This window comes from Populus nigra, chromosome 19, assembly GCF_951802175.1.
Source record: "Populus nigra chromosome 19, ddPopNigr1.1, whole genome shotgun sequence".
Classification (NCBI taxonomy): Eukaryota; Viridiplantae; Streptophyta; class Magnoliopsida; order Malpighiales; family Salicaceae; genus Populus; species Populus nigra.
In genome coordinates, this window is record NC_084870.1 from 13,418,647 (window position 1) to 13,442,703 (window position 24,057).

General features: G+C 33.4%; 4 protein-coding genes across 4 annotated transcripts; 1 reads left to right on the top strand and 3 right to left on the bottom strand.

Annotated features, from left to right (window-relative positions):
* Positions 1-1,168: 1,168 nt before the first annotated feature.
* LOC133680552 (cytochrome c1-2, heme protein, mitochondrial-like) lies at positions 1,169-5,572 on the top strand. Its single transcript, XM_062103564.1, has 8 exons — positions 1,169-1,357; positions 2,359-2,436; positions 2,712-2,932; positions 3,739-4,018; positions 4,101-4,172; positions 4,812-4,928; positions 5,044-5,109; positions 5,193-5,572. The coding sequence occupies exons 2-8, from the start codon at positions 2,377-2,379 to the stop codon at positions 5,307-5,309; spliced, it is 933 nt and encodes a 310-aa protein (XP_061959548.1). The 5' UTR covers positions 1,169-1,357; positions 2,359-2,376; the 3' UTR covers positions 5,310-5,572.
* Positions 5,573-8,054: 2,482 nt separating this feature from the next.
* On the bottom strand, positions 8,055-9,127 carry LOC133679396 (CEN-like protein 2). Its single transcript, XM_062101978.1, has 4 exons — positions 8,927-9,127; positions 8,730-8,791; positions 8,376-8,416; positions 8,055-8,272 (listed from the first exon to the last, which is right to left on the bottom strand). The coding sequence occupies exons 1-4, from the start codon at positions 9,125-9,127 to the stop codon at positions 8,055-8,057; spliced, it is 522 nt and encodes a 173-aa protein (XP_061957962.1).
* Positions 9,128-17,669: 8,542 nt separating this feature from the next.
* Positions 17,670-20,209, bottom strand: LOC133680616 (isocitrate dehydrogenase [NAD] regulatory subunit 1, mitochondrial). The gene is made up of 4 exons (XM_062103645.1): positions 19,570-20,209; positions 18,936-19,175; positions 18,413-18,491; positions 17,670-18,224 (listed from the first exon to the last, which is right to left on the bottom strand). The coding sequence occupies exons 1-4, from the start codon at positions 20,089-20,091 to the stop codon at positions 17,950-17,952; spliced, it is 1,116 nt and encodes a 371-aa protein (XP_061959629.1). The 5' UTR covers positions 20,092-20,209; the 3' UTR covers positions 17,670-17,949.
* Positions 20,210-21,203: 994 nt separating this feature from the next.
* On the bottom strand, positions 21,204-23,887 carry LOC133680364 (SEC1 family transport protein SLY1-like). Its single transcript, XM_062103268.1, has 2 exons — positions 23,704-23,887; positions 21,204-23,431 (listed from the first exon to the last, which is right to left on the bottom strand). Exons 1-2 carry the CDS (start codon positions 23,732-23,734, stop codon positions 21,594-21,596), a joined length of 1,869 nt encoding a protein of 622 aa, XP_061959252.1. The 5' UTR covers positions 23,735-23,887; the 3' UTR covers positions 21,204-21,593.
* Between the last annotated feature and the right edge of the window lie 170 nt (positions 23,888-24,057).

Below are 24,057 nucleotides of genomic sequence, written 5' to 3' on the forward strand. Positions count from 1 at the left end.
TTATATTATCATAGAAAAGGCCATAAAAAGATTAGTTGTTGAAAATTGAGTTTAAATAACATTTTCAGTGATTTTTTTTCAATTCTTTAAAATATACTAACGAATTAATTCTATCAATGAGTTAATAATAACATTAATAGTTTTTGTAATTTTTTTAACTCTTTAAAATATATCAATAGAAAAAAATTCATCGGTTACCCTTTCAATAATAATTTAAAAATATTTTTTAAAAAAATATTAAACAAAAATAGAAAATAATTAAAATATAAAATTTAAATATTTAAAAATCAATTATCTTAATATAAAAATCAAATAAAAACATTATTAGAGGAGGACAAGTTTGGTCATATCCAAAATTATAGAGTCAATAAGGGAATGTACATGTATCACATATACATATGTGTGATCTCATATTCATTACTATTTAATGAAGTTCTTCGTAATTAACATAGAGTCATTTATATTTTTCATTTAGAAGGAGCGTATATGTCTCGAGTTATATTCAGGTGTGTTTCGAGATAAATTTAATAATATTCATATCGTATCTATTATCTATTAGGTAAAAGAAATAATCGTTTATCTGGGTTAAATCGACTCGATATTCATCATGTCATTATTAAATTTTCATCCCTATGTGTAGTGTGACAAAAACATGCTTATACAAGTCTTAATATAAATAGCTTTTACCTTGAAAAAAAAGAAAAAAAAGGGGAAAACCCCGCTTCAATATGAAAGGAAATCATATTCTAATCACATGATAGTATATACATGGTACAAGAATATTTAATAAAAATGTTATTTTTACATATAAAAAAAATAAATGCACATGTAACTTGATCATGTATTTATGATTTTCAGCATACATGCTTTATTTCATTGTTGTGAAACTTACAAACATGTCCTCGAGCCTACTGGATGGGGGCCTAGTTGGAGCCTGATAAGTGAAATACTTGCGTGGAGCTCGTAACGAATAGACTCGATCCATCAGATTGCTTGTATAAGGCCCAAATCACACAAGCCCGTCAACGGGGATTCGAATTTCCCTGGCCATAACAATAATATTGAAGATCACAAAAAAAAAAAACGACTCAAAAGGAAAAAATAATAATTGCTGTGTTAATTGGTAATTATGTATTAATTTTGGGGCTTTAAATGGCCATAACAAAAGCCCAAAGAATCGAAGGAAAGGGTGTGGAGAGAGTAGGCAAGGGTGTGCGTGGATTTTTATTTTTTGGTGTTGGCGTCTCCTCTTCTTTTCTTATTATCACCACAAAACAAAGTCAGTTGTGGTTTTAAGCTATTTCTGCTCCTCCATTTTGGATCTGCTTATACTTTTCAGACCATCTTTACTCTTCTTGTAAGTTGATCTTTTCATCTCAAAGCTTCCTAGATCTGTAAATAGATACTAGTTTTTTTTTTCTTTTACAGTTGAGATGCTTGTGTTCTTGTACGGGGTTAAGGTTGTATTAGGTGATGATTTAGAGTTGTTTGTATTAGTTTTGTGAAAAAAAAATGGTTTTTGTGAATGAGATGTTTGTTGGTGGGTTGTGTTTGAATGTTGTTAATGTTGTTGTTGGAGAGTAAGGTTTAGGGTCTACTAGTGTCTTGTTTGATTTGGAGGAAAAAGAAAGATTCGATTTTTATGAATGCTGTAATCAGAATGTTAAAAATGATTTAGTTTTTGTCTTGTTTGGAGAAAAAAGATACAATTCGCAGTGTTCAAGGTAGATTCTAGCAGCTGGGTGGATTAGTCTAGGCATACCTGTTTATGGGTTTGTGTTTATGCAAAAAGTCTCCTATTTACTTGTGTTTTTGTGGGCGAAGATTCCAGTTTTGATGCATGGAAGTTCTGTAGTGTTGGAAAGATTGTTTTGAGTGATATGCCGAGAAGCTAACATCTTGCCAATTTCTAAGAAATCACTGTTTGAAAGACAAGGATTTATACATTTCTAGGACGAAGAGTGTAAAATGCTCGTGATTTGCAAAATTAGAACTTGAACTGTTGCCCCAAGGCTTTGTCGGGGTTCTCTACTCTCATCTTTCTTCAATTATTTTTCTGATATAATTCAGGTCTGAATTATTCTTTATATTTGTAGCAAGCGAGCTTTTTTCTTTTTCCTTTTTTTCTCCCTGTGATCCTGCTGAAAAAACAAATGGATTTGCCATAGTGAATTTGTGTTGGCATGCTTTTTATTTTTTATTTTTAATGTAGGCTAGTTTAGAGGCTGAATTGGCTTCTAAATTAGAAATATGTTATCAGAATTTCATTCTTCTAAATTGAACATTTGACTCTTGCATGTATGTCTATTCATATGCGTTTGTAATTCTTCTTGTTTTTTTTCTTTTTCTTTTTCCTAGTGAATTTAATTAACAGAAATGGCTGGAGGAGGGGTGATCCACCAGCTTCTGAGGAGAAAACTTCAGTCACACTCTGGTGTAAGACTTTCCTTTCCTTATTTCAATCTGATCTTCCACTGTTGGTTTATATGTTGTTTAGTCAACTTGTGGTCTCTTTTGCATGTGCATTTGTGCTTTGGATTTCCATTTTAGTGTACATATTTACATGGAATCTTTTCGGGGATGATTCCTTCTTATAATCGTTTGATCCACAGTAGGAAGAGAGGCTTTGGTTTGGACTTTGGAATGGATGTTCTTACTATGCATCTAGGTACTACAATATCAGTTCCTAAGTAGCTTTCACATTTTTGCAGGCCACTTCAGTTTTATCTTCCTTCACTTCAAAAAAAGTTCATGGTGATGCTGGATCCGTGGGTATGAAGTCCCTAAGAGCGTTTGCATTATTTGGAGCTGGACTTTCAGGGTTTTTGAGTTTTGCATCAGTAGCATCTGCGGATGAGGCTGAACATGGGTTAGAGTGTCCAAGCTATCCTTGGCCACACAAAGGGATTCTAAGTTCATATCACCACTCTTCGTGAGTATATTTCTCCATCCTTTCCAGTAGAAACATGCTTAAGCCCACAATTTAACTCAACTTAGAAAAGCCATAATGGTTATTACATCCATTAAGCTATCTTATGCCCAAGCTATCCTTGGTCTGACAAAGGGATTCAAAGTTCATATGCCATGGTACCTGAGCATGGTTTTTTTTCTTTTTTTTTCACTTATAAAATGTAATTAAGAGCACAATTTAATGTAATTAAGAGCACAATTTAATGCATGCTTAAGCCCACAATTTAACTCAACTTAGAAAAGCCTTAATGGTTATTACATCCATTAAGCTATCTTATGCCCAAGCTATCCTTGGTCTGACAAAGGGATTCAAAGTTCATATGCCATGGTACCTGAGCATGGTTTTTTTTCTTTTTTTTTCACTTATAAAATGTAATTAAGAGCACAATTTAACTTGACTTGGAAGAAGCCTAATGGTTGCTACACCATTTAGCTTATACACACCCAAGGTTTTCCCATGATCTAAAGACTATTCATTTTGACCATAATGCTGGTTCCTACTGTTTCGGGTTATATATATATATATGCGTGTATGTGCGCGCACGCGCGCGTGTGTAAGAGCACATTATCATAAATTTGCAGCGGTAAAATATCCTGCTTTTAAAAAATTGTTGATATGTAACTTCTACTTTCTTCCTAGTCTCTGGTAGTGGCTGTGTATGCACAAAAAAATCACCTTGATAATTTAGGACATTATCATATGAACTTGTTAGGATATTGCAATAAAATGCAACCTCTGTGTTAACGAGATCAATTTTTCATGAGCAGGATTCGTCGTGGTCAGCAGGTTTACCAGCAAGTATGTGCATCTTGCCACTCCATGTCCCTGATTTCATATCGTGATTTGGTGGGTGTTGCATATACAGAAGAGGAGACCAAGGCTATGGCGGCAGAGATTGAGGTGGTTGATGGACCTAATGATGAGGGTGAGATGTTTACTCGTCCGGGTAAACTCAGTGACCGTTTTCCTCAGCCATATGCGAATGAACAAGCAGCTAGATTTGCTAATGGAGGAGCATATCCTCCAGATTTAAGTCTTATTACAAAAGTAACACCTACCTTCTTGTTTAGGTTTTTTTGAAAGGTGTAATGGTCTATTATAGAAATATCTTACACTCTGTTTTTTTCAGGCTCGTCACAATGGTCAAAACTATGTGTTCGCTCTTTTAACTGGTTATCGTGATCCTCCTGCTGGTGTTTCGGTATTTTCTATTCTACCCAAGTTTCTTTTACAATGCAAGTTTTACATAGCACATGTTATTGTTCTTTATTTAGCTGAGAGAAAAGTATGAACCACAATCTTATATAAGATACTCATAAGTTCTTTGGCTAATTTAGTGAATGGATCCTTTGCTGATTGACAACTTTGGTATAGAAAAAAAATACTTAATTGATTGTGAACTTTGTTTAAGAAAAAACTTTGTTGTGATGCATTATGCGTTTGGTGCTCCTCTTCACTTGTAAAAGTCATTTTTTATTGGTGGAAGAGTCCCTTTTCTCTGCTGGAAGGAGCTATCCATAGGGTTTGCAAAGCTTGCTATTTATCATTCTTCTTTTTTAAATTTCTCAGTTGAGACTGTGAAATGCTTGTAAATCCATCTTCTTCTTAAAAAGTAAGAGTCTTTTTTTGGTCATTCTTGATGTCATGGACCATGTTCTCTTACAGACATATCTGTCTTTTGTTGAAATGATGCTTTATCATGAAGTTTATTTATCCATGTTCAAAGTTACAAATATCTTGTTTTCATTCTGCTTCAATAAAAGATTATTATGCTCTGTGTGTACTTGATGATTTTGTTTTCCTCATTTAACCCGAACATGTTTTCAAAATGTTACTGTAGATCCGAGAGGGTTTGCACTACAATCCTTACTTTCCTGGGGGAGCTATTGCCATGCCAAAGATGCTCATTGATGGTGCTGTTGAGTATGAAGATGGTACCCCTGCAACAGAAGCTCAGGTTGGTTTCTTTGTTGTAATTGTTGCCAGGTTTCAGAATAGGCATTAGCTGTAAGATTGGAATATACTTTTTATCAGGAAATTTCATAATTTAAATGTTACTGATTGTGTTGCAGATGGGAAAAGATGTTGTGTCGTTTTTGTCATGGGCTGCAGAACCAGAAATGGAAGAGAGGAAACTGGTATCTTTGCTTAAAAACATGTTTTCATCACCTTATGCCCTTAAGATTTAACTGTAGCCAACAACATGTGCTTTCTGATGCAGATGGGTTTTAAGTGGATATTTGTACTCTCCTTGGCGTTGCTTCAAGCTGCATATTACCGGCGTTTGAAGTGGTCTGTTCTCAAGTCTCGCAAGCTGGTTCTTGATGTTGTCAATTAGCTTCTTTCGGGTTTCTCATTCCTATTTTTTGAGGACTTGGCTGGCAATAATTGCCTGGTAAACTAGGTTTTATTTTTTGCTGTGATTGGTTGTTCTATTACAATGGTGATGGAGTGACCCAAAGAGTCCTCTGTGAAATCGAGGTAGAAAATAAGCTCCTCCATACTTGTAACACATCAATGCTGCCGCTACTCGGACATATGAAGTTTTGTTAAATTTCTTTCTTGAGTGATGGATATCTTCTCATGCCTGCTTTGAAAGAATCTTTGATGTTTTTGGTTTTGGAGGCTATAAGGCCCTTGAGAATTGCCATCACCATATTTAATGTTGATAATTATATAGCATTTACTTGGTGCCACGCTCCTATGGTCTCACCAAGCACACCTGATCAATGGACAGGCTGTGCCTTGACCAGGCCAGCGGATTTTTTCCAGGCTTGGGTCCAGGTCTTGCTGGGATTGTTGGGCTGACATTTCGTCAGAATATATATATATATATATATTATTTCAGTGTATAGTAGTTTTCAACATGCCTCTTCAATCTCCATCACCCACCAATCACATATAATTTCACCATCCATCTTTACTTGTTCAAAGTTTAAGGTCTCTTAAACCTTGTTACTAAAAAGTCAAGTTTTTTACCCTTATTTAAGCACATAATGCATATATCAACTATGCATATTGTGTAATTCACTGTATACATTTGTATTTTCCAACAGAACTCTGTCAATTTCTATCACTCATGTATCATGAATCTCTCCATCGATCCATCTTCGGTTAACTTATAGATCAACTTAGAGAAATCATGCATGAATGAAAGCTTAAGATCGATCGATCGCACCCAGATTCGTAGTAGAGGGATAAATTTGATAAAAAAATGTTAAACTAGAGGGACCACGTGTGATTTTTAATAGGGCCAAACTTTGTACCTAAAAACGATATTATGGCAACCTTAAACTTTGAGCAATTTACATTTTAGTCTTAGTATTTATTAAAATTATTAATTATACCCTTCCAACTCAGGTTTATATCCTTAATTTGTTATTTGATTTTCTATCTTATCCTAATTAATTTCATACCCAAAAAAGGCTGTTGGTACGTGTGTGCAATCTTTTTACCCATAGCTAGTTAGAGAGCACGCAAATACCCATCATGCATGGCAAAATTAATAATTTCACGCCCTCTCTCATTGTTAATAAATAATTACGAATCTCTCTTCTTTTTTTTTCTCTTCAATTTTTTCTCAAATGAAATGAATAATAACAATTAAAAGATTACATATGTTGTGGTTTGTATGTGCTTATTAATTCTCCAAAAAGATGTCAAAAATAAAATTCTAATAAGCTTTAATATATATACGTTTTTAGCTTGACTATTGGAAGCTTTAAGAATAAATAGAGATTTTATGTATTTTGATGCATAACATTTTTCTTTATTATTATTATTATTATTTTGAAACTAAATTAAGTTGTATATTAGGGTTTATTGAGTCTCTTAATTTGTGAGTAATTAATGATCACATAGAATCATGTGCAAATTAACAAAATATATATATGTTATTTACCCTCAATGATGAATTATGAATGTAAAAGTAATATTGTCTAGATTACATTTAGAACAAATTAAAATTAATAATAAAATCATAAGATTTTAGAGTCAGTATAGTAAAACTTATGTAATTCTAATTAAGTACTATAATCTATAGTTGAGACACATAAATTCCTTGTGTATATATTGATTTATTTAAATTTTAACCAATAATATTTTTTCATATATTATAAGATTAACACATAAATTGAGTCCCTCTTGCCATTAACCATGCAAATAAGAAAGAGAAAAATTTAAACATGTACCAAGTTAAAAAAAAATATTATAAAAACTCAAGAAATTAAACTACTTGCTAAACTGGACCAATCCACGTCAAGATCCTTCAAGTTGTTAAGAAAATTATGATAGTATATGAGTTGAATTATGTATTGTTTTAATCCTTATTACTTTTTAATTAAGTTTTTTTTCCTTAAAAAATTGCAAAATCAAGTAATACACTTGTATTTATTTTAAAAACCGGCACTAATTAAGAGTTTAAATTTGTTCATAAGCATCGAGAAAATAAATATGTTTATATTCTTAAGATTTATGATTTAATTTTTTAAAATTCAATTTCAATCAATAAAAAACATTAAAACATTGATACCAACTTGAAAAAAATACTATATAAATTTGGATCAAGCAATTTTAATGAATATATATGAGATCTATTTTTACTTCTATTTAAACTCAATAAGAAAAAAATAAATAAAATCAATATGACAATGTACACAAACAAGATTATGATAATATAATTAAATCACCGATGAATCAATTATAAACGAATAATCAAACAAACAGAATTATATATTTCACCCCCATAACGCAAATTAAGGCATACAAAAATAATTGATAATGAAATCATCATATATATGCTTGAGGTTTCCCTCTATTTTTATTATCAGTAGAAATTGCTAATTAAGAATACAAAGATAATATATAAGAGGTCTTACTCTTAGGGTAGCCAATTCACTCAACGATAATATTGCATTAATATTGATCTGAACTGTTATATTATTCATAGCTTAAACCATCCATATATACTAATTAATTAATTAATTAAGTTTTTTTCCCCTCTCCTGCTGCATGAAGTACAATAGTAGGGCATGGCAATGCATGCTTATTATTGAATCTTCTTCTTGGAAGTACCCTTTAGATCTCAACGTCTCCTTGCAGCTGTTTCCCTTTGAGAATTGAAGAAGACAGCTGCTACCGGCAGGTCAAGCTCATTTTCTTCAGCAAATTTCCTCGTGTTAAATTTGTCCCTTGAGGATGGTGTGCTCACTGTTTGTCTTCCTTTCTGCCTGAAAAGAAGGTAAACAAACCTGTGGATCCCGATGTTAGGCCTTGGCATCTCATAGTTCACCACTTCCCTTCCTGCAAGAGTATATATACACATGGTTTATTTTCATCCCCCAAAAAACCATTCACATATATATTATGATGATTTTTCTTTCTAGATTAGGGTGAGGAATCATACCGAATGTGGCATCTGTAGTGCCTGGGATATCAGTTACTATCCTGTAAACATATTGGCCAAATCGAGATCAAGTAATGAGCATGTATTTTGCTAAAAATGTATATAAGTGATCTTAACCTTCCTTTTTCCTACTATTTTGGTGCTACGAGCACACCTTTTGCACTCACAAGTTTTACGAAGAAATCTGGAAACGATAGAATCAGCCTTTTTAACTCGATCTCCTTTCGGATTGTTACTAAAATTCAATTATTACTACTACCTTTTCACTTTTCGTTTATGGAGATAATTCTTTCCTGGCTTCAGTTCTATATAAAGTGAACAAAATTAGAGGAATTAATATATATATATATATACCAGTGTAGGTGCTCCCTCAGGTATGGATCACTAGGTCCTGGAACATCTGGGTCTGTCATGACCTGCAGTCATCAAGGTATATATATATAGCTAGTTAGAATAACATTGATCATGGTATACATACATACATACATACATCAAAGAAAAATGAAATTCTTGGGCATTTCGGGAAGTAACAGGAAATTACAAAACCCTACCAGGGTGAAAAAAGATCTCATATCACCACCATGGACCTCAACTTTAGGTTTATGAGTGACAGCAGATGGGAAAAGCTCGTGGCCATTATAAACCTGCTTGTTGGAGTTATAAGTGACAGTCATTTTCACATTTGGAGTGAAATAATCAATTACATCTCCAATCACTCTCCCAACCACAAGAGGATCCGACAGATTTGCCATAACAAGTATATATATATATATATATAGCTAGATCAGTGGTACGTAGTTTTAGAATAAAGGAATTAAGCAGAGAAGAGAATAGTAAATAAGCAAATAACAACAACAACAATAATAATATGACTCTGTTTTCTTCAGCTTTGGAAGGACTCGTGTTGGGGATTGAGGGTGGGAGCCTCTCATACTTATAGTGCTCAGGTGTATCTTTCAAGCTGCTTTGGATCCATGGAAACTCGTGAGCCTCAAGGGAGGTGGGGTTATAAAGAAAAGAATAGAAAGTGGGACATCAAGAAAAAAAGGGTGTGTACGTACTAAAGCTACGTTTGTCCACGTGATAAAAGAATATATTTTTTCAAGCCTTAATTTAAAACAAGCTAAGCATTAGCATAAGGGCGGTAAAGCTGGGAAGGGGGGGGGGGGGGGTTCTTAGCGAATGTGCGGTAGACCATTACTTGCAACAAAGGTGCAAGACTGAAGACTCCTATATATATCCATAATTGATAGATAGATAATTGTGGAACATCATTAATTCACTGCAGCAGCAGAAATGTATGATCTGGTCTATGTAATTAATTAATAGCTTCTTAATTAGGAGGTGATTTGAGGATAAAACCTAATTAATTTACTTACTAACTAGGGCTTTAGGCAGCTGATCATGGTTTTTTTGCCCCCTCTTTTTCGACTTCTGCATACAGTAAATTTGCTAGTGACCATTTGACCTCTATATAGATATTAACTTTACTAACTATTACAACTAATTAATTTCTGGAGGATATATATATATATATATATATATATATATCAAAGCTCCAAAACTAACTCGTTCAATATATATATATATATCAAAGCTCCAAAACTAACTCGTTCAAATAGTTTAATTAATTATGTATCAATCAAGATTAATCAATGTAATTAATTCAGAAACAAAGACGGTACTCAATACATACAAAATAACTCATGACTTGATTTTACCCATCTATATATAGGACTAGATCAAGCTACCTAGCTATACACACATAATTAATTCGATTATTCTTTCATAAAAGAAAATAATTGGATTGTTTAATATTTTAATTTATGACTCTTTGAATCTATAAATTAATTACGCACTCACATTGATCCTTGATTAGCCAAAAACCAATAGATAATCAAGTAGTAATATTCTTCCAAATTAACAACTCTGCTACATGTGATTATTATATTTCTTTGTGCATGGCAGAGTTGGAGAGTTTAAAGTGTGATGTAGGTATCCACTGAAGCAACTCCCACTCCTTTTATGGGGTTTTTTTTTTTTTTTGAACTTAGAAGAAGACGGATAGAATTTATTAAGCAGATCCTGCTAAGACATTCTCAAGCTAGGAAATACTCGTGATCTTTTATATTAAAGGTAAAATTCCTGAGATGGGTGTTGCTAGAACCTTTCCAAGATTTGCCATCACTTATGGTTTGCTTACCCTATTTGGACGTATTTTTTTTCTTTTTATGAAGGTTTAGCGCATAAAGGAACTCCACCATGCATGAGCCTGTAACGAAGACTGCTAGTGCTTTGGGGTCATTTCATGTAAAGAGATTCATTGTTGGGGGGCCGGGTCCTTCGTTTTCTTGTTTCTAAACAAAGTAAGTTGAAGTTGGATTGCCCTAAATGGAAGCTCAAGCATTCATCTTTTTCTTCATATTCCACACCCTTACCGTTTTCTCCCACCATCCTTTTCTTCTCTCCTTCTTCTTCTTCTGCCGCCACCATGTATTCTTTCTTTTTTCCAGGTTTTGTGCCACTTCTAGTAGCTAGGTTTCACACTGTTCAAAAAGCCTATTCATGCTTTTAGAATCATGGGTTCTCATGGTGTCCAAGTGGAGGCTTCGTGATCAATTATACGATGACCAAGTACTCCTACTGTCATTTTATTTGATAACCTAACATGCAAGCATTCAGTGGGAATTTGTTTTAAATATATTGATCACTCATCGCAATACGTCTCGATCCACTATTTAGTACGAAAAAAACATGTAAGAAATAGTTGCCTATAAAAAAAATTATGAAATAAGAACAATAAAATAAATAAATAATATCAAATGATGCTGTCACTAATAAACCCACAAATATTCCCACGGACGACTAAGATTTGGTCTAAGGATAGTTGAAAGTCTTGTGTTTAAGTATTAATTATAGCCTTAAATAGCTTGTGAATTTCTTGAATTTTGTTCACCATCCAATCTAAGATTTTTTTTTTCAAAAATATAAAATAAAATAAAGGTAATTTAGCTTTCATCAGGGCCTAGCACAACGTACTGTCTCTAAACAATTAAAATTAATTATACAAACGAATGGTTTCTTCTTCGTATTCCCACCTAATTAATGAAGGTTTTGAGAAATCCATATATAATATTGACCATTAATTATAAACCCAAGGGGGGGAAAGAATCAATGATTTAATCTAGATAATACTGGAGTTGAATCATCTCATTATAAAAATCTAGAATAATGATTGAGAAGCTGAAATTATATATATTATATATTGATGTTATTTTATATGTTTATTATTAATGGTTTAGATATTTTTTAGAATATTTTAAGTTAGAGAAAAAAAAACTAAAACAGTTAAAATAAAAACATATTTAATTAAAGAAATAAAAACACACACATAAAATAAATAATTACTTAAATAATTTTAGAGTGTTTTTATATATTCAATGTAATATTTGTATTATTTAATTCAACCCAACTCATTAAAATTATATAATATATATAAATATTATAAATTCTAGTTGATAAAAAAATCTAATAAATAAATATCATAAGTTGGGTTAAGGTTAAACATTTTAAAAACGCTCAACTTGATCTTGTATAACCCAATATAAATAATTAAGGCAAGTTCTTAATATAAATATTATATTTTCTTTTCTCTCTTTATTTTTCTCTCTCTCATCTTCACACTCATAATCATCTCTCACTCTTTTAATTTCTTTCCCTTCTCTTAATTCTCCACTTCACATAAATTATAATTGCTCTTTTAAAAGTTTGATATGGTAATGCGACAATACATTTTACAATTTAAATCTTTTTTGTTTGATAACCAAGAAATCATAAAAAAAATAAAAATTTCAAAAATATAGATTAAACTTTTATTTTCTCAGTCAATTCACAAATCTAAAAACACTTTATAGTTTATTCCAGCTAGTTTTTCTTTCTATCATATTGTTCTTTAACTATTTGATGACTATAATTTTTTGTTTTCATATGAAAATTATGATAGTTTTTAAATTGTCCTTAATATATGCATTTTAAGAGTTTTATCTAATTCTAACAATTACAACTTGATTTTTTTTTAAGATCATCGAATAATAAAAAAATTAATATGCTCAACCTGTGAATATTTATAATATTTATAAAAATTTAACCCAACATGATTTATCAAACCCGTTCAGGTAAAAAAAAATTGAATTGATTGGATTTATATTTTGTAACATATCAAAAATTAAAATTGAATACAATTATGAATTAAAATCCAACCCATTATATCCAAGATCACCCCTAAAATCAGCAACGCATTTCGTGATATATTAATTTCTTCTGTTGTTGCAGTATAAATTAGTATACATCATAGCCAATAAAAGCTACTATCGAAATTTTCCCTGATTTTTTTTTTTACCAAGGAAAAGGAAGGCAATTAAGGAGCGAATATTCATAGGGAAATTTAAAGCTTGTCTTGGTTCATGATTCTACTGGCCATACTATATATTTTCCATGTGTGAGAAAAGGGAATAATTTCGAATTTCCTACAGACCATTTCAAACCTTTGGCTTCGTCAAATTTGAAGCATTAATTATATTTATGTGTGCATCTTGTCAGCTTACATCGATCAGGCCGTTTTCCTTTCCTTTTGTTATCCAAGTGATTTTTTTTTAATTTATGTTAAAAAAATACATCCTATATATATATATATATTCAGTAATTATGTGATCTGCAGTATGCCGTGGATAATATATATATATATATATATATATATATATATATATATATATATATATATATATATATATATATTAATGCATTTATGTAGTTTAAAAAATTTAAATTCCAATAAAGATTTATATGCATATATGTAATTAAATAAATCGAGAATTATATGTATAAATAAATAAATAAAAGGTAATTAACAATACCTAAAAATAAAATTTAAAATATAAATATAGATCAAGATATTTAATCTCGAAAGACAGAACATTTACCCGATTGTGTTTGCTACATTTATTTATTAATATAATTTTTTTATTCAAGCAAAAAATAATAGAAATAGAGACACAAATTAAATTGATCGAATAAAATAAAAGAAAAAAATAACACCAAGGCAACACATATTAGAAATATTACCTGAAAATATTTTTTTATTTTCAAAAATAAAATTCATCCACACAAAAAATAAAAAAGAATTTATAGATAAATTAAAAAACTCTTTAAATTTAAATATATAACTAAAAAAATAATTATAATTTTAAAAAGACTTCAAATAAAATGACAAAAAAAATTTGGTAATACAATTGAAAAAAAATTAAAATATTTAAAAAATATAATTCAACCACAGTTCTAATGGTGCGTAAATTAGGTGAAAGATTAATTCTTCTTATTTCTATATCTCCACATAATTTTGTACGAGACCTAAGCATTAACCATAAAATCGAGTCCAAGCCAAAAAGTTCACATAACTAAAATAATCCCATTTATTTGAGTCTTGCACTATTAATTTTAGAAAAAAAGGCTCTTCAAATAAAATAAAAAAGAAAAGGAGTGCTAATTTAAATATAAATTAAAAAACATAGATAAAAAACATTAAAAAATCATTTTTTTTAAAGCAAAGGCTAGATATTATTGCATCTAGAAAGCCAAGCCAACCCAACCCCCTTGACCTATTTTATTTGGGCTCACCGGTAGGCTTGCATGATTGAGCCCTAAATTTTTTCTTTGTAATTGGGGCCTACCCCAAGTTTTTTTGTAAAGAAATTTTGATAACGTGTCATCTGATTTGTCCAAATTCTGCTCCAGTGTGATGGTTGAAAAATTGGGGTTTAGTTTTTCTACCAAAAAACATGTTTTGCAACTCATTTTGACCAAAAACATTGTAAGAATCGTGATAAACTTATCTATGATCTTGAAAAAAAAAACGCTCCAAAAACTGAAATCAACTAAAAATAAAAAATCAACCCGAGCTTAAATTTGTTTTTTTATGAACTTTAAAAATAAAAAACATCTAATATGTATTTTCCTCATCAAATGAAACCATTTGACACAAATATCGTTTATTTTGGTGATATAAATCGATATCAACAATATTTTTCTCTTTCTACTATAGGAATCTAGCGCTCTCTTTCTCTCATCTCTCAACCAGGGATTAAAAAATAAGAAAATAAATTTTTATACCAAAATTGAATTGAGAAAATATTAAGGTATTAAAATTATGAGAAACTTATGACATGCCACTCATGTTTGACACCTTTTCAATGCACTTTTTTTTTCCAATCTCACATTTTCATAAGAAATCAAAATTAAATAATCTTTAATTTGGACTAAATCATTGAAAAGAAAAGTTCGGAAATCAAATTGAAAAAACAAAAAAATTTACTTAATCCATCTACAACCCATTTATAGTAATGTGTGAGAGTATAAACTATGGGTGAGTAAAAACACTGAAAAACTGAGAAAATTAGAAAAAAATAACCGAAAAAATCGAATCGTGAAAAAAACCTGATTAAACCGTTTAAAATTTTGAAAAAACCGGCCGGTTCGGTTTTATAAGCCTAAAACAAAAAAAACCGAACCGAACTCAAACCAAAAAAAACCTAGCCAAAACCGAGCCAAACCGGTTTGAACTGGTTTTTTTCTAAAAAACTAAACCAGACCGAAACCGGTCGATTTGAACTGGTTTCGGTTTTTTTTTATTTTTTTTGGTTTGGTTACTCTTTTTTTTAATAAAAACTGAATCAAATCGAAAATAATCACCCCTAATATAAACAATGGAGCCTTGAACAATGAAAAACTCATATATTTTAGAACTATACCTTATGAGAGTGAAATAGTTGGTGGTTAATTCTTTGAAGCACAAGCAACTTATAGATAAAAGAGAGAAACGTTACATTTATTGACATATCTTATAATTCATATTATAAATTCACTGAAACTTGTGTAGGGATTGTTTCATGCACGTATCATTGAGTTGATAAATCTAACAATAATTTTGATTACTCGAGCTTATATATATATATATTAAATATATACTAAAATATTTTTTTTAATTTGTTTTTATAATTTTAAATATAACCACATCGGAAAAAAACATTAATTTATAATTTTTTTAAACAAAAACATTTTTAAAACAAATGCAAATACAGTTAGAAACACAGTAAGAAACTGGAGATTAATGGTGTCAATTCACCCTTATATATGTATATATATATATAACCTTTCGCTTCTCTCAAGGACGTTTGGCAAGTAGACAAAAAGAAGAATTGGCATTGGATACCTTGTCAACGCACATTCAAATAAATGTTAGTGGCCAATCAATGATATAAGAAATTATTTCTTGAATAATAATAATAATAATAATATTAATAATAATAATAAGAATTGGATGGACTTTAACTGTCCAATTATTCCTTAAGAGTCATATATATATATTCACATAGCTTCCTTGCCAATCAAACAATATATTATTCAGAGAGAATATTCCTTGCAAATTAAGAAATTAATTAAATAAAAAAAAAACCAAGTGCTTCACAATTAATTAATGGATATAGGATGTAGCATTTACATTTAGGGCGTATAATTCAGACCTCCAGCCTCGAAATGTAAAGTCATTGGTTTGTGCTCATCCCGTGGGAGGGAGCCAGGAATCTGAATTTTGTCTCTTTTTCAGGATCCCCTCTTGCTTCGCCCGGAAAACACATATTGCTGATGCTATATAACCCCCCACGCGCGCGCGTGAATTGCATTTTATTCTTTAAAATTGCAAACACACGAAAACACAGCCTGTTCTTTAACAACTAGTTAATCGAGCTGGTTTTTAAAATTATAAATCACACAAAAACATAGCCTGTTCTTCAACAATTCACGATTCCATTCATCAAATCAGTTTATTTTATATCAACTAACACCCTAATACTTTAATTAAATTCCTTAAATCATTCAATTATCGATTCAAAATGAAGCCTAAACACTTCTTAAATCTTTCCACAGTCAAATTTCTAATCGAAAACAACAAAAAAAAAGAAAAAAAAAAGAAAAGGAAAGGGAATTGCTTGCTTGTTTATTCAACTTTTCTTGAATAAAAAGAAGTACATTCTTTAAATATCCAAGCTAATTGGGTTGGGTGTTGAACTGAAATTTTGACTGGAGTCTGTTGGGCCAAAACATGTATCTTCCATTTTAAATAACTAATCAATGTTGGAAAGCAGCTTGAAATTTGAACAGGTTGGAAGAAGCAGCAAAGTGCAAATTGAATGAAGTTCAGGTACCTTCAAGATCAGTAGTAGCATCAACGTGCACGGTTGTGGCGCCGATAGTATTTGCCTATCCGACTCGGTCAGCAAGCCCGCCCTTGTCATGGTATTCTAGATGGGTCAGGTACACGAACGCAAACTGCTTTATCAATGACGGCTTCTCATCGATCAGGATCAAAATGTGGATGCCATTGGCGCACAGTAAGAATATGATCCGAAACCATCCAAATAATACTGTCCTATACTTATCCTCTTAACCAGATACAAAATCATTGCCCAGATTTCGCTCCATCCTTTAGCCTCCACTGACTGAGAGTAGGCTTGCATGTTGCGGTACCCTACTCTTCCCCAACACCTTAGTAATTAGGGTTTCTTCCTACTTTTATGTAATCTCCTTTTCTCAGCAGCGGACAATCAGATCGCAGGACAATCCTCCTCCTCAAAACAATATCCTTCAAACAGTCCTTCCTCGTCGACTGTCCCTCATAAGAGTACCCTTACAGGACTTGCACTTCGGCTCCTCCATATTCACAGGCTCCTCGTCCTCTCTGACAAAGCCCCTTCCTTCCCCATCCATGACGTCTCCAACACCAACTTTTACTTTTTTGTATCACCACGTTCCTCCAAATCTTGCTTTTCAACAGATTGGGTGTCCCCTCGCCGAACACAGAGTGTGTGTGCATTTTTTAGATAGTTGATAGTCCAGCTTCCTATCTAATTTAATTTAGATCATTAACTAGGTATATACTCAAATTCTGGTGCAGGACTTTTTGAGTACTTGAATTTTTCAATCTGGGATAAATCTAATCTCCATCATCTATTCCATTGACAATTTATATGCTAAAAGTCCAAATTCATATTTATTTTGCTGTTTTAGGCAAGGCACTTGGGATTTTTTGTGGGTTGGGCTGCCTCGACCTAATTGTGATTATTCACGTTATTAGCAATTAATGTCTTAATAGCCATTTAGTGGTGCCTACCTTTGAGAACTCAAAACCAATTGCTTGTTCCAGAGCTCAAGATTCCAATAAAGGATGGAGCAATATAGCTGAAATGGGTGAAACAAACGCGGAAATCTTCATTCAACTGAACAATCAGGGGCAGGTTCTTATTAATACGTTCCCTGATTCCCTCACAACCAGAAAAGAAAAGCCTAATCTTATTTGGGAGGAAAAGATAAAGAATAACAGACACTATAAGATAATCCTGCAGTAGAATAGGATTAACTTGTATAGCAGGGGAGGGGGGAGGAACGGTGGCACGATACTTGCACAGGAAGACATGATAGTATGAAACAATGGCTGACTATTAGGGGGCAGAATTCCTGGTACGGATCAGTCCAGATTAGCAATGACAGCATCAACCACCTCTTGTGTGGTGCTGTCTCCACCAAGGTCTTTGGTTCGACACTTCCCCTCAGATATTACATGCTTCACTGCAGTCTCAAGTCTATCAGCAAATGAAGGAAACTGAAGGTGTCTCAGCATCATGGCAGACGAGAGGAGCAAAGCCACTGGATTTGCCTTCTTTAGTGCCACCATTTTTTCTTTTCCCACGTTTCCAGCAGAAGCACCTTGCTCAAAAACAGCATAATCAGCTCCCACATTACCTGTAGTCGCCAAAAACTAGATAAATTATAAGGCAAGCTTATAGAGCTGATAATAACAGAAAAGGTCCAAAGGACGTGAAACAATCAAGCTCCTAACAGCTTCAAGATTAGGATTCCTTAACCTATAACTCCTTAAAGAAGGTAGGGAAAAGTCTTTTGCAGAATTAGAACTTTAACCAAATTCATACCTCCTGGCATGACACCAGTGCCTCCAGCTATACCAGCAGCTGTATTTGCCACAAGATTGCCATAAAGATTAGGAGTAACCTGTACAGAGCATAACAGAGCTTTCATTAGTGAAAGGCCTAAAGTCAAAAGTGCTAAACAGATGACAATCAAGCATGCATAAGACTATTGATTGCAGACAGTAGCCAATGCAAGAAGCTCAGCGAGGAGACGTGAAAAGACAAAACTGCAAGTCTAATTCTCAATTAGTTTACACCATGGTTTTAGCATCCTTGTATTATTAAATAGGGTGCTTCATTTAATCACAAGACAATTTTTTCCCTAACCATAAGAACTGGTAATTCTCTCACCACAGCAAATGCTACCGAGAGACCTGCTGCTGAACAACAGGCTTGTTCCGACACATCGAAACCAAGGTTGCATACCAACACCATAAATACATAGAAATCACCTAATAATGAATAACATTCCCCATACACACCAATTCAAACAATAATGAACAAAAGTTTTCAAAAAATCACTTACCATCACATCAAATTGCTCAGGTTTCGAAACCAGCTGCATACAGCAATTATCCACAATAATCTCAGTATACTTTATACTCGGATATTTCTTCGCAACCTCTCTGCAAGACTCCAAAAACAACCCATCTGCAAGTTTCATAATATTTGCCTTATGCACTGCCGTCACTGTCTTCCTATTATTCAAATAAGCATACTCAAATGCATACTTCGCAATTCTCTCCGAGCAAAACTTTGTTATCACCTAAAAACACATTCGTCACCATCAATACACCATTATAAAAATAAAAAAAACGAACAAATCACACACAACAAAAAGTAATTATTCAAAATGAAACAAATAATCGTCAAATCAGTTTTATAAGATTTCAATCTACCTAAAACTCGAACTTGGATAAACAAAACATAATTATCACAAGAGAGACTATTGATCATGAGGGGCTATAGAATAATACTAGTTTAGGTTCTTCCCGGAATCACTTCCGGGAAAATCCCATCCATCAAATCAACATGTCCCTTTAGTGGGTCACAAATATTCAATGATCATGATAATTAACAAAACAATTAACAAATCATTAACTAATGATTAACACAATAAACAACAAAACAATTCACTAAGTCAAACAAAGGTTGATTACTTTTAGGCTTTCAACAACACCAGGAACCACCTCATGCTCAAGCCCAGCGTATTCCCCTTCAGTATTCTCTCTAATAACAACAATATCAACATTTTCGTGCCGTGTAGGCAACCCTGGCAAATTAAAACAATTAACCAGCGAAGCATACAAATCCAATTCCTTCCTTAACGAAACATTCAGCGAGCTGACACCACCACCGACCGGAGTCCTCAATCCTCCTTTCAGACAAACTTTGTTTTTCTTAATCGATTCGATAACTTCTTCCGGAATGCGATTCATGTCGCCGTGGACTTCGTATTTCTCGAAGTAAACCGGTGCGTGCATCGCTTGCATTACTTGTTCTACTGCGTTGGTGACTAAAGGCCCGATTCCGTCTCCGGGGATGAGGGTGACTGCGCGTGGTGTTCCGTCTCCGGGTCGCGGCATGTAGGTAACGGACCGGGAAGTTGGGGTGGGGGTTAGAGAGAAGGAGGTGGTGGGTTTGGTTAGGGCTTTGAGGAGGGAGAAAGACCGGCGAGCCATGGAGGCTTAGGGAATTTTTGTGTTTGATTTTTGGAAATTAGGGCTTGGAGGCCATCAAAGGAGAGGGAGAAAAGAGCGGGTAATTTGGTAATCGAGGAGACTAGAATAGAAAGTGTAAATGTTGAGGAAAGTTTAAATTTAGTCCCTATTGTATATATTTATTCTCAGTTAAATTCTAAAACAAGAGACTCTATCAATCAGATATCAGATGTTTTGAGATTTTTCGGTTAGGTCCTTCGGAGAATATTTGTTAATACTGTCCATATAATAAATATAATTATTGAGTAAGGATGCTGCTGTTGTCAATAAATGTGGGAAAGATTTGGGGCGTGTTTTCGTTTAACTTTATTTTATATTAAATAATAAATAGTACTTGAGTAATGCCTTAAACTTAGATGAATATTTAGATTTTTTATTCATTAAATAATAATAAAATAGAAACTCAGATTTATGAATAAATATTATCACATTCATTATAATTTTATTTTATTACTCTGTAATGACTTATGAAATATTTTTTAGGGATTTTGATTTTTTAACATTTTTGGACCATCTTATATTGTTGAAAGGCTCAGAAAAGAAATCTCTCAGCAATACCAATCCGGATATAACCCAACTGAGGACCCGAACAGCCTAATAATTTAATACAAAAAAAAAATAACAAAGTTTTACATCAACCTGCCTATTTGTTTTAAGCAGTGTTTTAACACTTTGTTTTAATTAAGGTAATTATATCATTCACTTGACAAAAAAAAAAAAAAATCGAGTTAAATTCAAGCCTACAATTTATCCTGGAAGGTGATGGGATATTTGAACCTTTTAAAGCTACAACGATGATTAGGGCAATTATAGAGCTCACTTGGCAGCCTGCATACAGCAGTCTGGTTTATCATTCTGCATCGGAACCAGGATATTACTCGGCATAGAGTACGTAAATTTGGTGACCCTCAAACTCAAACAGTTGAGTTCAGAAGATGATGGAAATTAACATACAATGAGTACCCACCCCTAGTTGTCACCAGCAGCTATTTCTTCCAAAGTTTTGCAGCCTGATGATGAACAATGACAAGGAAATGCCAACATCTGATGCCTCACTCATCAAACAACAGATCAGATAAAAAGGAAGGTTGGATTAAAAGACAAGGACGGCAAAACCATAGGCATCCTGATAGATCGCCTACACACGCAATTATCAAGCACTCAATTCTTCATCTAACAAATGTTGAAATAATTGAACGTTCATGCATGCAATGTACGGATTAAAACTAACAAATAATTCTCTAGCAATCATACTAGCGAAAGAAGAAATGAAATGAAATATTTGAAAAAGCCTCCATATTTATACCCAAGAAATAAGAAAACCTAATTCTCAGCTATTAACCAGCTTCAAAACCTTTTCTGCCAACAATCCATTTATGCTGAATCAACATTCGTAGCTCCTTCTTTTCACGCATCAACCATGAAACAGCTGGCCTTAAAATGCATATACAAAAATACCTGAACTAGAGGGTTGGAGCAGGAGAAGCCACAGTACTACCCAATCCCATCTTCTGCCCCAACACTGTAAGCTGCTCAACGAACTCAATTCCAGTGAGGATTTCTGTTGTTCCATATATAACATGCTTGACAGGCTGCTGACGCTGTGCAAATTCTTGTAAGCTTGCATACTCCATATAATTACCACCACCGATCATAAACACTATAGCTTCTTTAAATGGCCCTTTCAGATGGCTGCCACTGGTCCCAGAGCCTGACTTGGGAGCTCGAGGATCAAACACAAGGTAAGAATCCACATCAGGATTTGGCCTCCCCTCCATCAAAGCTTCCACAATCCTCGTTAATGCCAGCTGCCTATCACTAGATAATAAATTCTTCACACCAGCTGTCACAGCGCTAATTGACTGCCCATAAAGTTTTTCAGCCCAATCAACAATGTTACTTCGACTGGCAGAATTTGATGATGCCAATGACACATTTAAGGACTTCATTTTCTTCACATACTGGAATGCACAAGTATCAACCTCAGACTCCCTTAGAGAAGTTTCAATGGCTTCCACTTCTGACGGATTAATACTTTCAGAACATATAAGGTAAATGATTGCAAATCTGAGCTTATCCATCTTGGTTCCTTTCCCTCTAAGCACACCCAAAAGTTCATTCCGATCAATCCCTCCTCTGACCATCATGTCATTCTCTTTTTTCGCATAGGAATCAAGAGACCTCTCCTTGATCTCACCCAACAAAACAGTTGCAATGTTTGTGTGCTTATCAATCACCTGCTTCCGCTCTGTCAATTCAGGCAGAGAGTTCACAGCATTCATCAAATGCTTGGTGTTCCCAATCAAGTCCGTCCCATCAAACTCAGCCCCATCAGTTCCTCCAGTCCTCCTATTAACCTCATCAACATCCTTCTTATACTTGTTCAATTGAGTCTCAATTTCCACTGCAACTTCAGGAAACTCCAGGGACCCATTTGCCACCCAAAATGGATCAGAACTATCCAATTCATATGACCTCATCCCACCCTTTTCCCCTGGCACACTCAACCTGTTAAGCCTCAAGCCAAGAACATCATGAACAAGAGGAAGATACCTAAAATCATGTTGTATTCCAACTGACAATTCAAAATGTCGATCAAATATACACAAAACTGGCCTCTGAAATGAGCTCGCAAAACCCCCACCTTCTGTAAACAAATTGTTCTTTGACAATAAATGATCTCTCAACTTCTGATCTAACACCGACGCCACCATCTCTGCTGGCCCTCCACTTGGACACCTAATAACTGGCACAACAGCGAGTGTTGCCAACACACAAAATAACCCACTAGCAACCTTCTCAACAATCTCCTCAATCTCTCTATCACCAGCAGATGGATCATTCAACTGAACATAACAAAACTTCTGCGCCAACGAAAACAAGTTATGCTCCAAAGTCACAAACTCCAAATACTGGTCATGCACCTTCAAAATCTTATCTATGGACTCCGAATTCAATGTCCCTGATGCAAGATCCTCAAGAAGCGGACGAGGAATAGATGATGAAAAATTAAGGTGCAAGCTATCATAAAGCGAGCGTGACGCATCAGCAACAATCCTCTGAACATTAACTTGACTTGGTTGAACAAAGTACACAGCAGGGACATCATGGACAGGCTTTCGATCCTTGTCAATAAGGAAATAAAGAGTAACCCCATGTTTTCTCAGATCCTTGACATGAATCAATGGAGATAATATATTTTGACAAAATTTATCATAGATCAAGATCTTGTAAACCTCTTCATTAGCAGTACCAGTTGCATTCAAAGGTTGGTTCAGATTTAGCATCCGGATTATACATTCTGCAGCCCCAAAAAAAATGAAATTACAAAACTTGTTCAAAAAACACATCAGATTAAACAAAAAGGAAAAAAACTTTTAAGTGTAATTTGGGATCGAATCTAAATAATACAAAATGGGTTCACATCAGAATCAAAACTTACTCACTAAATACATGAAATTAAGCAAAAAGGAATGAACTTAAGAGGTTATTTGGGCTTAAAACTAAGTAATAACAAATGGGTTATTGCTTCATTCCACAAGAGATCTAAAGAGAGGGAGAAAAGGCACCGACCCGCTTGTTTTTGACGCAGATTGAGAGCCATAGCAGTAGGAAAAAGAAAAAAAAAATTCTGAACCTAGTGAAATCTCAGAGTGTAAATTTGTTAGTTGTTACTCTGTAGTCTCTCTCTCTCTTCAATTTATCCCTTCATTGTTAGCTTCCCTGTCTAAAATGGAGAGATCAGGGGTTTGGCTATATATGTTGGATTCAATGACGTCGGCTTCATTATAGTGTGATCTTGATTATCCGATAGAATTATAACACGTCATATGTTTAGAATTCATTTTCTTGACTTTGTTGACTATTACTCGACCTAACCAATGAGGAACTGCCACGTAATTGACATGAAGCATTAAATATGTGGTC

What these genes read in the sequence shown, in the direction of transcription:
- LOC133680552 (XM_062103564.1), top strand. Translation starts at nt 2,377, where the DNA reads ATGGCTGGAGGAGGGGTGATCCACCAGCTTCTGAGGAGAAAACTTCAG. An exon ending in AACTTCAGTCACACTCTGGT is followed by an intron (nt 2,437 to 2,711) that starts GTAAGACTTTCC and finishes ACATTTTTGCAG; the next exon opens with GCCACTTCAGTTTTATCTTC. An exon ending in ATCCTCCTGCTGGTGTTTCG is followed by an intron (nt 4,173 to 4,811) that starts GTATTTTCTATT and finishes ATGTTACTGTAG; the next exon opens with ATCCGAGAGGGTTTGCACTA.
- LOC133679396 (XM_062101978.1), bottom strand. Translation starts at nt 9,127, where the DNA reads ATGGCAAATCTGTCGGATCCTCTTGTGGTTGGGAGAGTGATTGGAGAT. An exon ending in TGAGATCTTTTTTCACCCTG is followed by an intron (nt 8,792 to 8,926) that starts GTAGGGTTTTGT and finishes TGATGACTGCAG; the next exon opens with GTCATGACAGACCCAGATGT. An exon ending in CACTACAGATGCCACATTCG is followed by an intron (nt 8,273 to 8,375) that starts GTATGATTCCTC and finishes ATACTCTTGCAG; the next exon opens with GAAGGGAAGTGGTGAACTAT.
- LOC133680616 (XM_062103645.1), bottom strand. Translation starts at nt 20,091, where the DNA reads ATGGCTCGCCGGTCTTTCTCCCTCCTCAAAGCCCTAACCAAACCCACC. An exon ending in GTGTTGTTGAAAGCCTAAAA is followed by an intron (nt 19,176 to 19,569) that starts GTAATCAACCTT and finishes ATGTGTTTTTAG; the next exon opens with GTGATAACAAAGTTTTGCTC. An exon ending in CTGAGCAATTTGATGTGATG is followed by an intron (nt 18,492 to 18,935) that starts GTAAGTGATTTT and finishes TGCTCTGTACAG; the next exon opens with GTTACTCCTAATCTTTATGG.
- LOC133680364 (XM_062103268.1), bottom strand. Translation starts at nt 23,734, where the DNA reads ATGGCTCTCAATCTGCGTCAAAAACAAGCGG. An exon ending in TCTGCGTCAAAAACAAGCGG is followed by an intron (nt 23,432 to 23,703) that starts GTCGGTGCCTTT and finishes TTGGGGCTGCAG; the next exon opens with AATGTATAATCCGGATGCTA.